A 12,641-nucleotide genomic window follows, 5' to 3' on the forward strand; every position below is an offset into this window, starting at 1 on the left:
GGCTACCGGAAGGTTCTACACCGTCAGAGGTAATTTACATATCAAAGAATCGCCAAACAGAAGTAAATTGTTATTTACGGGTTGACAATTACTGATCACTAGCGGTAGACCACCAAAGTAATGGATTACTGGAGTAATAGATTACTAAGGCAATGTACCAAGTGTAAGTTATGCAAAGCTATAAAGGTTGATTAAAGTAAATAGTCAGTTGTCGGCCAACAGCTTTGAGCTAAAAAGGGTTGCCTGACGGGAGGAACCTCCACAGGTGCCAGATCGCTAAGGCGGTCCACCAGTGACGCGACCTGTCAACAGGAGTGACTGGTCACTCCTTTGTTGACAACTGCGGGTCAGTGGCGTGAACTACCGAAGCGTCTGTGGACCCACAGGAGGTGACTCACTGAAATAACCTGGGAATAACTCAAGCTGCTAAGGCGCTACAAATGGCCATTGACCAATCAATGAACAACTGCACTTGATTACGAGTGACGATTAACTTACGGAAAGCAATCTATGATTCAAGTTATCAATGAAACAAGCCTGCGATTTGTAAATCAATAACTGAAGGGAGGCTAAATTATCTCAGTGGCGTGAACCACCGAGGGTGATCTGCAAGTAAGTTAGAATGAGTTGTTAATTAAACAAATTTGGTTATTTATTTAATAACAATCGGAAGTAATCAAGAAGCAGTTGGAATTAATTAAGTAAAGTCGTGATTTACTAATTAATACAATGAGTTATTTGAATGCGCTAAACCATTGAAAATGAATTAAATGCAGTTAGGATTATCAATTGGATAAACTTGCGCTTTATGAATTAATAATACTGGATAATTGGATGTTGAGATGCAAGAAAACCACTTAAAAATGATCAAAAGCAATCTTGATTATTAATTGAATAAATTGATTAATTTATTAATTAATAAAGAATACAAATTATCTATCTGCAATGAAGTCAATGAACAATAGCTTTAGAGGCAATTCAAGTTGTGATTAGGTTAACTGGGTAACAGATCAATCAATAATAGTGTGAGTAATTAACCACGTAAAATACGATAAAACACTTAAAAATGATTTAAAAGCAATGCGGGTTATCCCTGCAGAAAACCTGCATTCATTCGCCAACAACTCCTAGGTGTGTTAAATTACCCAAAGTGTTAAAATCATTGAAATTGATTTTAAACCATTCAAACTATTAATTAATTGAATATTACCGTTACTTAATCAAAGTCGGGGCACCAGCTGAAGTTAGGGTCTTAACTTAACATCAGTCTTAAAAGAAAGGTTCAATTAAAATGGTTAAATTATTATTTCTGATTGAAATGATAATCGCACTTTAACTGAAGCAGGAAAGGAAGGCTGTAAATCCGAGCACTGACTGTTACAACCAGCAATTGTCACCAAAAAGCACACAAAAACCACCAAGAATCGTTCAATTCAACTATTAAGTGTTTATTAACAAACGTCTATTCCTAAATCATCAATCTACGAATCACATCTAATCAATAAACATCAAGCAAGATCTCATAAAACAACACAATACAAAACGAAAGTCAGCAAATAAAGTGTGTGTGTGTGTGTGTGTGTGTGTGTGTGTGTGTGTGTGTGTGTGTGTGTGTGTGTGTGTGTGTGTGTGTGTGTGTGTGTGTGTGTGTGTGTGTGTGTGTGTGTTCGAGTGTGGAAAAGCCGTGTGGGTGGAAGTTTGTGGAGCGAAGGGGGCGTGAATGGGTTAGGATGTAATGACCACAAACGTCCACCAGAGTGAGGTAGACGTCAGCGGTCCTGTGCAATCACCCAATGTGGCCACTAGATGTGCGACGGCGCGCAGGGCGGGTGTAATGACTTAATGCAACCACCAGATGGCGGCACGAGCGGTTGCAATTACCCACGCGACTACCAGAGGGCGCCGAACGGTTCGGCGACTCAGTGGGGAATGGGTGTGATTACCCCCACCGGTCACCAGGGGTGCTCGGCGTGCTCTGCCTGGGATAGCGTGACGTCACTGAGCTCCGTGCACGGGCCGTAGCCGTCGGGAGCGCGCCGGATTTCTCGTGGCTGAGAAATCCGAGCTGCACACGGTCCCAGGGACGCAATGAAAGGAGGCGCTCGGGTGCAGTGGCGGCTGTACCGTGCGCGGGTTAGTGTACAGAGGAGGAGAGGAAAAAGGAGAGAGAGGAGAAAGAGGAGGGGGTGTCTGACTATGTACACCGACGCGACCACCTCAGCTTACACGTACAGAGTCCAAAAATGGCTGTTCAGGCAGATATGGACTCTGGGAGCAGAAGCGTGAGCTGAGGTTGAGGAGGCTCGCGCGTGTGTGCGGTGATTCGCGTGGATGGCCGTCCACGTGTAGACACAAAAGTACTCAGAACAGGGATCGGCGTCCTAAAGTTACAAGTACCAACAATAAACACACAGCAATAATAATATCACGTTATTCTAATTCCTGCCCAGACTCTAAGCCTCACTTGGTTGGACGAGGGGGAAAACGTGCTTCCGTGGCCAGGTGAAATCCGTCGATTTGTGGCCGCGGGCGTTTTTCTGGCGTCCCAGAAAGTAGAAAACCTGACGTGGACTACGGAGGGGAAAACCGTAGTGTGATCCGAGGGGCGATCAGCCGCTTCTTGCGATGAGGGGCAGTGAAGAAGCGATGTTCAGGTCGGTCTGCAGGTGAGCGTGCCGGTGCAGCGGCGCTCGGACTCCGGAGGAGGAAAAAAAAAGAAGAAAACAAAAATAAAGGGAATTCCCGCTTTCTTGAGCTCGTCCAGCGAGGTGAAGAAACTCGGGCCCGGTCCAGGTGAGTTAACATGAGGCGCTTTGTCTCCTTACGAAAAGGTGCGTCTGGGTTCACGCGATTTCGTTTTGGAAGAGGTGGATCTTCCTCCTGGGCCTGAATTTATACCGTTATGATGTCTTCTTGGCTCCCCGCTGCGTTGGCCGTGGTTTAGCCAATCCACGCGGGGTTGGCATGCGCGTCACCGGGCCAGTGACGCGGTGATGACGGGGTTTTGGGTCCCCCTGCCGTTGAGCTGCAGTGCCGCAGCTAGCGGAGGGGGGGTGTCATGTGATCAATGGCGAATTTTCCAGGGTTGAGCACATGGTTTCTTTGTACTCTTTGTTCAAGAGTATACCATGAGCAACTCTTAACAGCATGTTTTACCTTTAAACTTTTACCATATTTACTACCTTAAATGAATTGTCCTAAATTATTAACCGTTGACAAGCTCTACCTTGAGTGCTCTTAATGTGGAATTTCCATGTATATTTACAACTTAGTCCTTTTTAACCATATGTCTGTACCATGAAATAATATAAATTACCTTTTACTTTACATTACAATTAAACTGTAAAATTAAAATCACAGTACACTAAGCATGGCTTTTACTGCTCATCAACGTTCCTGGTACTTCCATCTGATTTACAACAGTTACTTCTGATTTACCACACCTTGTCTGTCAGTTCTTTCAAAGTAAAAGCATAAACACTATACTACCATTACAACATAAAATAAACACTTATGAACCATTGCAAAAAAGAACTTAATATCCAGGTCATTTACAAAGTCTATTTTCTGACATATTTGTATCCCTGCTAATCTCTTGTTGGTCATGCTGAGGTGATACAGTGGAGCATTTTCACTGTTTCTCTTCTTTATTCAAAGATTGTCATTCATTCAGAATGTCAAATTCTGATCAAAGTAAAGATCAAAGAAAAATAAATAAATTTTTTCACTTTGATCTTTCCCAATCCTTGGAAATAGTATAGACTAGTTAGAACCAGCACATGGCGTAATATTACTTCATGGATGCCAACTGCCATTAAAGCCAAAAGAAGAAGAAAAAAGTCAGTTCAGGATAGTGTTGGTGACTTACAGACTGCACTTCTCCATCTTCAGCCCACAACAATCAGTGTTCTAATTTACAGATGATTTAAGGTCCGTTTACACCACAACAAAAACAAGTGGAACCACAAAACTTTTGTCACATTTGGGCTCCGTTTATACGACAGTGGTGCTCGGATCCACTGCAACCGTCACTTTTTGGTCCCGGCTCTCAAGGTGGAACTTTTCTTTCACACTCCCGACTCCCCCCACAGGGACAGCCGGAGGCTACCGAGCGCTGTTACTGAGCATGTACACCTCCGCCGTGGTAAATAGTGCTTCTACTCATGTGTGAGTAACAAACATGGCGGCCTCCGTAGAGCTGCTGTCCTGTAAAAGCTTCACTTTTCCTTAACGGACAAGTTGTTGTCACTTGGCATGTTGTGGTGTAAACGGAGCCTAAGACTCAGATCAAAACTGAGCTGTTAACATGTGACTGGGTTGTGAAAGCTCACACAGGAGGAGGGTTAAAAACTATATGCTGCATTGGCCGGGAATCAAACCCTGGACTCCTGCATGGAAGGAAAGGATTCTACCGTGTTGTGTGTCTGGTTGCTCTAGCTGGTTTTCTTAGAAGGGTGTGGCTCATTAGTCCAAGAGTTGTGTTTTCTCTCAGTGGACATTCAATGATCAGGAGACTGAGTCTTTGAATAAAGGTTTGAAAGAACTGAAAAAGATCCAACATCCCAACTAGTAGAGGAAAGTCTCTCCACTGTGACGGCCGGGAATCGAACCCGGGTAAACTGCTTGGAAGGCAGCTATGCTTACCACTATACCACCATCACTACTCTGAGTGGTTTCACCTCTCAGGCTCTTTGTGGGAACAAACTAGAAACAGAGCAGGATGACAATTGCAGCAACACATCATCAGTAGGATAAAACTAACCTGTCTCTTGATGGTCTACGACAAGGTGTCCAAATTGGGTCCTAGAGTGCTGGTGTCCTGCATGTTTTAGTTCTCTGCCTGCTTCAGCATACCTGAATCTAATGATGACGTCATCACCAAGGTTGTGAAAAGGAACAATAATGAGCCTTTCATTACAAAGTGGATTGGAGAGGCACCGGATGGAGATCAACGGAGATCAAAGCCAGAGGAAATCTTGGATCTGAGCATCTCCATGGCAAAAGGCACTGATCTCCTTTGATCTGATAGGAAATCAGCACTGGAGCCATGGAGACGCTAAGATCAAAGGAAATCAGCTTTATTCAATCTTCAGCATTCACACTTGCATTTTCTTCTGGAAATACAAACCTCTAGTAATTAAAAGACTGTGAAGCTTGATGATGACAACATCAGATTGAGGAAGCTCAGCTGAAGCTGGGAGAGCTACATCGTGCAGGGCACCGGCCCTAGTGGCCCAGAATTGAGGAACCCTGGTGTAGATCATGAAAGCAACACTCCTCTGCATGGAGACTCCAGCGAACTGTTCTACATTGACATAGAACATCAGGAGACAGGTTAGTTTTATCTTACTGATGATGTGTTGCTGCAATAGTCATCCTGCTCAGTTTCAAGTTTGTTCCCACAAAGAGCCTGAACAGGGACTTGAACCCTGAACTCCAGATTAAAAGTCTGATGCTCTACCAGCTGAGCTACCCAGGTTGTGTCTCCATATGATTCTGTCATGACAGGATTGATAAAGTGCATTACAGTAATCAATTAGTGAGCTGATGAAGCAGGAATTGTCCTTTCAAGGTGGCTGTGATTTAAAAAAGGCTTTACTTTGGTTCAAATGTGGAGTTGATTAAAACAAACTGCTCTGGTTTCCACACTCAGTTTCCACACTCAGTATCTGCTGGTACCGAGAAACTTTACTTTTCATTTATTTTTTACATTTCAAGCAGTAAATATTTTGCTGCACGCTGTAGCAGTGGTTAGCGTGCTTGCCTCACAACAAGAAGGTTGTGGGTTAAAATCCAGCAGGGAGCCTTTCTGTGTGGAGTTTGCATGTTCTCCCTGTGTGTGTGTGTGTGTGGAAAGTTTTCACAAGTTTTTCTGTCCTGGAACAAGAACTTTGATTGAAGAGATGTTCTACAAGAACATATGAATTCACCTCCAATCACTTCTTTAACAGAACATCCAAGATGGCCCCTGTGTTCCGTCCTCTCTGCAGGTGGAGGACAGCAGAGAGGACGCTGTGTGTCCTGTGTGTGTGTGAGTTTTTCAGCTTGTGTAGAGTGGCACAGGAGCTGTTCACCACCTTCACCTCCATCACCTGAGGACGTGTCCACAGCACAGAGAGTGAGCTGCATGGACAGAGAGCGTTGGACTGATTGTGTCTTGAAAGTGAAATGAATCCTCCGCTGTGTGTTGGTCACACTGAGTGATCTGCACCGTCACACAGCGGTCAACAGGGGGCAGCAGCAGCTCAACAAAACACCTGAGCCTCTGAGCCTGTAGTGACAGCTGGCCTTGATAGGTGGAGAGAGTCCAGTGGAGGTTGTAGTGAGGTGGGCGGAGCTTCTAGTTCTACCATAGAACGATCCTGCGCCTATTCCTTAACCTCCTCCTGCACTAATCCTGCACACATCCTGCACCTCTTCCTGTGCCTCTTCCTGCGCCTCCTCTTCCACCTCCTTCTGTACCTCCTCCTGAACCTCTTCCTGCAGCTTCTCCTGTGCCTCCTCCTGCAAACATCCTGCACCTCCTCCTGTGCCTCCTCCTGCAGCTTCTCCTGCACCTCCTCCTGTGCCTCCTCCTGCAGCTTCTGCTGTGCCTCCTCCTGAACCTCCTGCTGTGCCTCCTCCTGTGCCTCCTCCTGAACCTCCTCCTACAGCTTGTCCTGTGCCTCCTCCTGTGCCTCCTCCTGCAGCTTCTCCTGTGCCTCCTCCTGAACCTCCTCCTACAGCTTGTCCTGTGCCTCCTCCTGTGCCTCCTCCTGTGCCTTTTCCTGTGCCTCCTCCTGTGCCTCCTCCTGTGCCTTTTCCTGAGCCTCATCCTGCACATCCTTCTTCGCCTCCTCCTAAGCCTCCTGTTGTGCCTCCTCCTGCACCTCCTGCTGCACACACCCTGTGCCTCCTTATGTGCCTACTCATGCACACATCCTGCAGCTCCTCTTGAGCCTCCTCCTGCACAATCCTGTGCCTCCTCCTGCACCTCCTCCTCCACCTTATCCTGCAGCTCCTCCCGCAAACATCCGGCAGCTCCTCCTGCACATATCCTGCGCCTCCTCCTGCTCACATCCTTCGCCTCCTCCTGCTCACATCCTGCGCCTCCTCCTGCTCACATCCTTCGCCTCCTCCTGTGCCTCCTCCTTCACACACCCTGCACCTCCTCTTGCACACATCCTGCATCTCCTCCTGCACACATCCTGAGCCTAATCCTGAGCCTCCTTCTGCACCTCCTCCTGCACCTGCTTCTGCATCTCCTCCAGCAGACATTGTGCGCCTCCCCCTGAACCTCCTCCTGCACCTCCTTCTGTGCCTTATCCTGCACTTCCTCCTGCACCTCCTCCTGTGCCTCCTGCTGTGCCTCCTACTACACCTCCCGCTGCACACATCCTGTGCCTCCTTATGTGCCTCCCCATACACACATCCTGCACCTCCTCCTGTGCCTCCTCTTGCACCTCCTTTTGCACCTCCTCCTGTACACTTCCTGTGCCTCTTCCTACGCTTCCCCTTACATCTCCTCCTGCACCTCCTCCTGCGCCTCCTCCTGCACCGTCTCCTCCTGCACCCCCTCCTGTGCTTCTTCCTGCGCCTCATCCTGCGCCTCCTCCTGCACCGTCTCCTCCTGCACCCCCTCCTGCGCTTCTTCCTGCGCCTCATCCTGCGCCTCCTCCTGCACCTCCTCCTATCTGTCTTCCTGTGCCTCTTCCTGCAGCTCCTTCTTTACCGCCTCCTGCGCCTCCTCCTGCACCGTTTCCTCCTGCACTTCTTCCTGCGCCTCCTCCTGCGCCTCCTCCTTCACCTCCTCCTGCACCTCGTCTTATCCGTCTTCCTGCGCCTCATCCTGCGCCTCTTCCTGCACCGTTTCCTCCTGCACTTCTTCCTGCGCCTCATCCTGCGCCTCCTCCTGTACCTCCTCCTGCACCTCTTCCTATCCATCTTCCTGTGCCTCTTCCTGCAGCTCCTTCTTTACCTCCTCCTGCGCCTCCTCCTGCACCGTCTCCTCCTGCACCCCCTCCTGTGCTTCTTCCTGCGCCTCATCCTGCGCCTCCTCCTGCACCGTCTCCTCCTGCACCCCCTCCTGCGCTTCTTCCTGCGCCTCATCCTGCGCCTCCTCCTGCACCTCCTCCTATCTGTCTTCCTGTGCCTCTTCCTGCAGCTCCTTCTTTACCGCCTCCTGCGCCTCCTCCTGCACCGTTTCCTCCTGCACTTCTTCCTGCGCCTCCTCCTGCGCCTCCTCCTTCACCTCCTCCTGCACCTCATCTTATCCGTCTTCCTGCGCCTCATCCTGCGCCTCTTCCTGCACCGTTTCCTCCTGCACTTCTTCCTGCGCCTCATCCTGCGCCTCCTCCTGTACCTCCTCCTGCACCTCTTCCTATCCATCTTCCTGTGCCTCTTCCTGCAGCTCCTTCTTTACCTCCTCCTGCGCCTCCTCCTGCACCTCCTCCTGTGCCTCCTCCTTCACACACCCTGCAGCTCCTCTTGCACCTCACATCTCACAGCAAATCCACAATGTGAAACATCAAATAAATACATCAAATACAAAAAGATACCCGTACCAGCCAGGCCCAGTATAGTATCATTTTAAAGGCGTAGTACCGGTGTACCAATACAGTACCGGTATACCGAAGAACCCTACGTATGAATAAAGGTGACTTAACTTGAATCTGCTAATATTTATTCTATGAAAACTCGTCTAAGACTAAAAGATTAAAGACTGAAACTCTTATGTCAACTAAAACTAGACTAAGACAGAAAGGTTTCAGGTGATTATATTATCACTAAAAATAAATGTGTTATTCAAAAGACGATGACTAAATCAGAATGTGCTGTTAACATGAACACCGTCATGTGGTTTGACAAGTGAGGCGCCGCAGTGGAACAGGAAGTCTGAGAGAAACAGGAAGTGACCACAAACACCACATCTTTCCATGTAACTGAGCATCAGAACATTTTATTTGTTCTGCATGGCAATAACAGCTCAGCGTCCTCAGAGCAGACACTCACTGGTTACACTGGTCATGACATCATCATTACCATCCACTAATCCCAACTCTGCCTGGGCGCAGGGAGACGTCGCCATGGAGACAGCTTGTTTAGGTCCTGACTGTTTAAAAAAAGAAAAGATTTCATTATGACATCACAGATCCAGCTGGCTGTCAATCAATGACAAATTAGTGATTGGTGACTGACAAAAGTGAAGTTGTGATTGATTAGTGTGTTGGTTGAATAATTGATTAGTTGGTTGGTTTTCTTGATTTTCAGGATTTTTGGTTGGTGATTGATTGGTTTGTCATTTGTTGGTTGGTAGGTAACTAGTTGGTATAAAGTTGATTGGTTACTTAATAGATTGAGACATTAGGTGTACGTGTCATTAGTTAGTGCTGGTTTGGGATTGGACTGTTTGTTGGATGATCTGATTGTAAAATGATAAATTATTCTGTTAAGTAGTTTAGTGGTGAGTTAATTTCTTGATTAGTTGGTTGGTTAACAATTAAACGTGAACTTCTGATCAGCTTGTCTGTTGATTGATGATTGGTTTGTTAGTTGGTTGGTGGATTGATTGACTGACTGACTGACTGACTAACTGATTGATTGAGTGATCAGTGGGTTGGTGACTTATTTGATTGGTTGGTTGGTTGGTTGGTTGGTTGGTTGGTTGGTTTGTTTGTTGGTTGGTCAGTCGGTCGGTGGGTTGGTCAGTTATTTGATTGTTTGGTCAGTCGGTCGCTTGTTCAGTTATTGGTTGGTAGGTTGGTTAATTTCTGGATAAGTTAGTTATTCAATTAAACGTTAACTTGTAATTTGTTAGTGTTGGTTGCTGATTAGTTTGTAAGTTGGTTGGTTCATTTGGTTTAATATTTGATTGATTAGTTTGTTGGTTAATTCGTTTGTTGGTTGGTTGATTAGTGGTCAGTTGGTTGGTTATTTGATTGACTGGTTGACTACTTGGTCTGTAAAAGTACCTTTAGATGACTGTGTATTATTGTATAATTGTATGTATTTTGGATTATATTTGGCACCATGTAAATAAAATTGAATGAAACTGAATTGAGTTGCATGGTTGTTAAATTGGTTGGTTAGTAATTTGATTGATTAGATGGTTGATTGGTTAGTTGGTTACCTTTGGCTCTACGTCGATATATAGACACCATCAGCAGGGTGGAGATGAAGTACGGACAGAAAACCACCAGGTGGCAGACCACTCTGAGCATAAGCTGGGGGGAAGTGATGCTAGTGGGCAGAGCTCCATTAGTGGGCGGAGCTCCATTCATGGGAGGAGCTGTAAGATTGAGGAGAGCTCCATTAGTTGGTGGGGCTCCCCCTGTGGGTGGAGCTCCCTCAGTCGGTGGAGCTCCTGCTGGTGAACATGAGGCTGAAATCAGAACAGGAGCTAGGGTGCAGCTCCTCACCTGTGATGGAGATCCAGCTGGGTGGAGACTCTCTAGCACCGATGTTACATCTGTAGAAGCCTTCATCAGAGCGGGAAACATTACGGAGGGTGGTGTGGCCTCCGGGCCTGGTCGTCCTCCTAATGAGGACGCCGTCTTTATAGAAAGCAGCCGAGCGGTTGGAGGGAGTGCTTGTTTTACAACCCAGAGTGACATCCTGTCCCTCCATCACAGGGTGGACTGGACTCTGCAGGATCACTCTATCTGAACACACAGACCAGAGTTTCAACATCTCTCTCTCACACAGACACACACAGACACACACACACACACACACACACACACACACACACACACACACACACACACACACACACACACACACACACACACACACACACACACACACACACACACACACACACACACACACACACACACACACAGCTTACCAGCCACAGTGATATTGATGCTGCTCCCAGCTGCTCCCTCTCTGGACTCACACCAGTAAACTCCACCGTCCCAGATGAGCATGAATTCAATGTTACAGGAGGGACCATCAGGGTCCCCCCACCCGTCTCTACATGAACTCCTCAGTCTTCTGCTGGTGTTCCTCGTCACCGTCCATCCGTCCTCACAGCTCAGAGACACAGTCTCTCCTTTAAGGAACTGAGATCTGTTGGGACTCACAGTCGGACCTGGTGAGGATGAGGAACCCACAAGAAAGACGAACGGTTGAGCCGACAAACTCTGAGGAGTCGCAAGATCCAGGACTGACTGGACAGTGCAGGGACAGTCAACATAAATCAAACAACATGCATGAAGCAGGCTACTCTTCACTATCGTCCCGGTTTGGTTGGAGCAGCCTTGACGCTGCAGTGACACACGACAACACCATGAACCAAACAATGTCACCAGTCGTGACTGAACAGGACTTAATTGTGAGCTCACTAACTCTGTGGTCTTAGTCTGCCGTCAATCTAATGACAAAGGAACTGTCAGCAAGGTCAAACATTCAATGAACCGCAGACCGGACGCTACAGCAACTCACAGCCACAACAAACACCAAGATTCATGAGTTAATTTCAGTTTGAAAACATTAACTCCTTTTCTAAGATTTGGATGTGTGTGTGTTTGTTTGAATACCATGGTGCAGTGAGTCACTGGGACGTCTAGTCTGTCTGTGGGGAAAGTAGACGGTCAGACTCAGGACAGACTGGACGCCACTGGACTCACAACCCCTGACCAGCTCACAGAAACTGGATCTTGTATGATGGAGGCGCGAGGCGTTCACTGACCTTGTTGGAGTGTAGTAGAGATGAGTGTTGAGGTCAGAGCTGCACAGAGAGACGAGTTAGTTTGAGGCTCTTCGGTGGAGGAGATCGAAGAACCTGTAGAGAAGAAGTTCTTACAGAGCAGCAGCAGCAGAAGTCTTCCCTGCATCGTCTCATCAGCCCAGACACTCCTCCTGCTCTTCCTGCTCTCCCTGCTCCTCCTGCTCCTCCTGCTCCCCCTGGTCCTCCTGCTCCTCCTGCTCCCCCTGCTCCCCCTGCTGCTCCTGCTCCTCCTGCTCCTCCTGCTCCCCTTCCTTCACTGCAGCTCCTCTCTGGATGTCAGACCTCCTGCTCCTCCTGCTCCCCCTACTCCCCCTGCTCCTCCTGCTCCCCCTGCTCCCCCTGCTCCTCCTGCTCCTCTTGCTCCTCCTGCTCCCCCTGCTCCTCCTGCTCCTCCTGCTCCCCTTCCTTCACTGCAGCTCCTCTCTGGATGTCAGACCTCCTGCTTCTGGTTTTCCTGGATGAGAACAAGCTGCTTCTCTCTGGTTCGACTCAGAGGAAGTGAGCTGGAGTTTTTTGTCTCTGCGTGTCTGAGAGCTTCTCTCAGTTTCACTGCTAGAATGTGGTGGGAAAGAGAAAGAAACCCCTGAGAGGAGAAACACCAGACTTTAAAACACAGCAAGGATGTCGCGCGCACGCGCGCACGCACGCACGCACACACACACACGACTGGAGTTGGAGCAGTCTTTGTTGTGACGTCTTCTGAAGTTTGGGTTGTAAACAACGCAGGTGAAACTTCTCACTACACACAGTACGTTTACTGCACTCATGTGAAATAATTCCCAACTGATCAAATCCTGGTTGACATTGTCTTCCTAGAAATGCTCTTCTTCACGTCTTCACCGGGGCTGATCTTCCTCCTCTTCCTCTGTGGAGAGCTGCAGTCTGACCTGGAGCAACGCTTCTTGCTGGCCCGCTGTGAGTGCTGCTC

General features: G+C 47.9%; 1 protein-coding gene across 2 annotated transcripts; it reads right to left on the reverse strand.

Moving 5' to 3' along the window:
- Window positions 1-8,913: 8,913 nt before the first annotated feature.
- Window positions 8,914-12,297, reverse strand: LOC308124020 (sialoadhesin-like). 2 transcript variants are annotated; one of them, XM_080486793.1, is made up of 6 exons: window positions 11,789-12,214; window positions 11,675-11,713; window positions 10,829-11,074; window positions 10,398-10,640; window positions 10,109-10,267; window positions 8,914-9,091 (listed from the first exon to the last, which is right to left on the reverse strand). In XM_080486793.1, exons 1-6 carry the CDS (start codon window positions 11,817-11,819, stop codon window positions 9,081-9,083), a joined length of 729 nt encoding a protein of 242 aa, XP_080342919.1. In that variant the 5' UTR covers window positions 11,820-12,214; the 3' UTR covers window positions 8,914-9,080. The 2 variants fall into 2 exon arrangements, with proteins under 2 accessions (XP_080342919.1, XP_080342918.1); XM_080486792.1 differs by having other exon boundaries at window positions 11,675-12,297.
- Window positions 12,298-12,641: the final 344 nt, after the last annotated feature.

The sequence above is a fragment of the Lipophrys pholis genome, assembly GCF_963383615.2.
Source record: "Lipophrys pholis genome assembly, chromosome: 18".
In the NCBI taxonomy this organism is placed as follows: Eukaryota; Metazoa; Chordata; class Actinopteri; order Blenniiformes; family Blenniidae; genus Lipophrys; species Lipophrys pholis.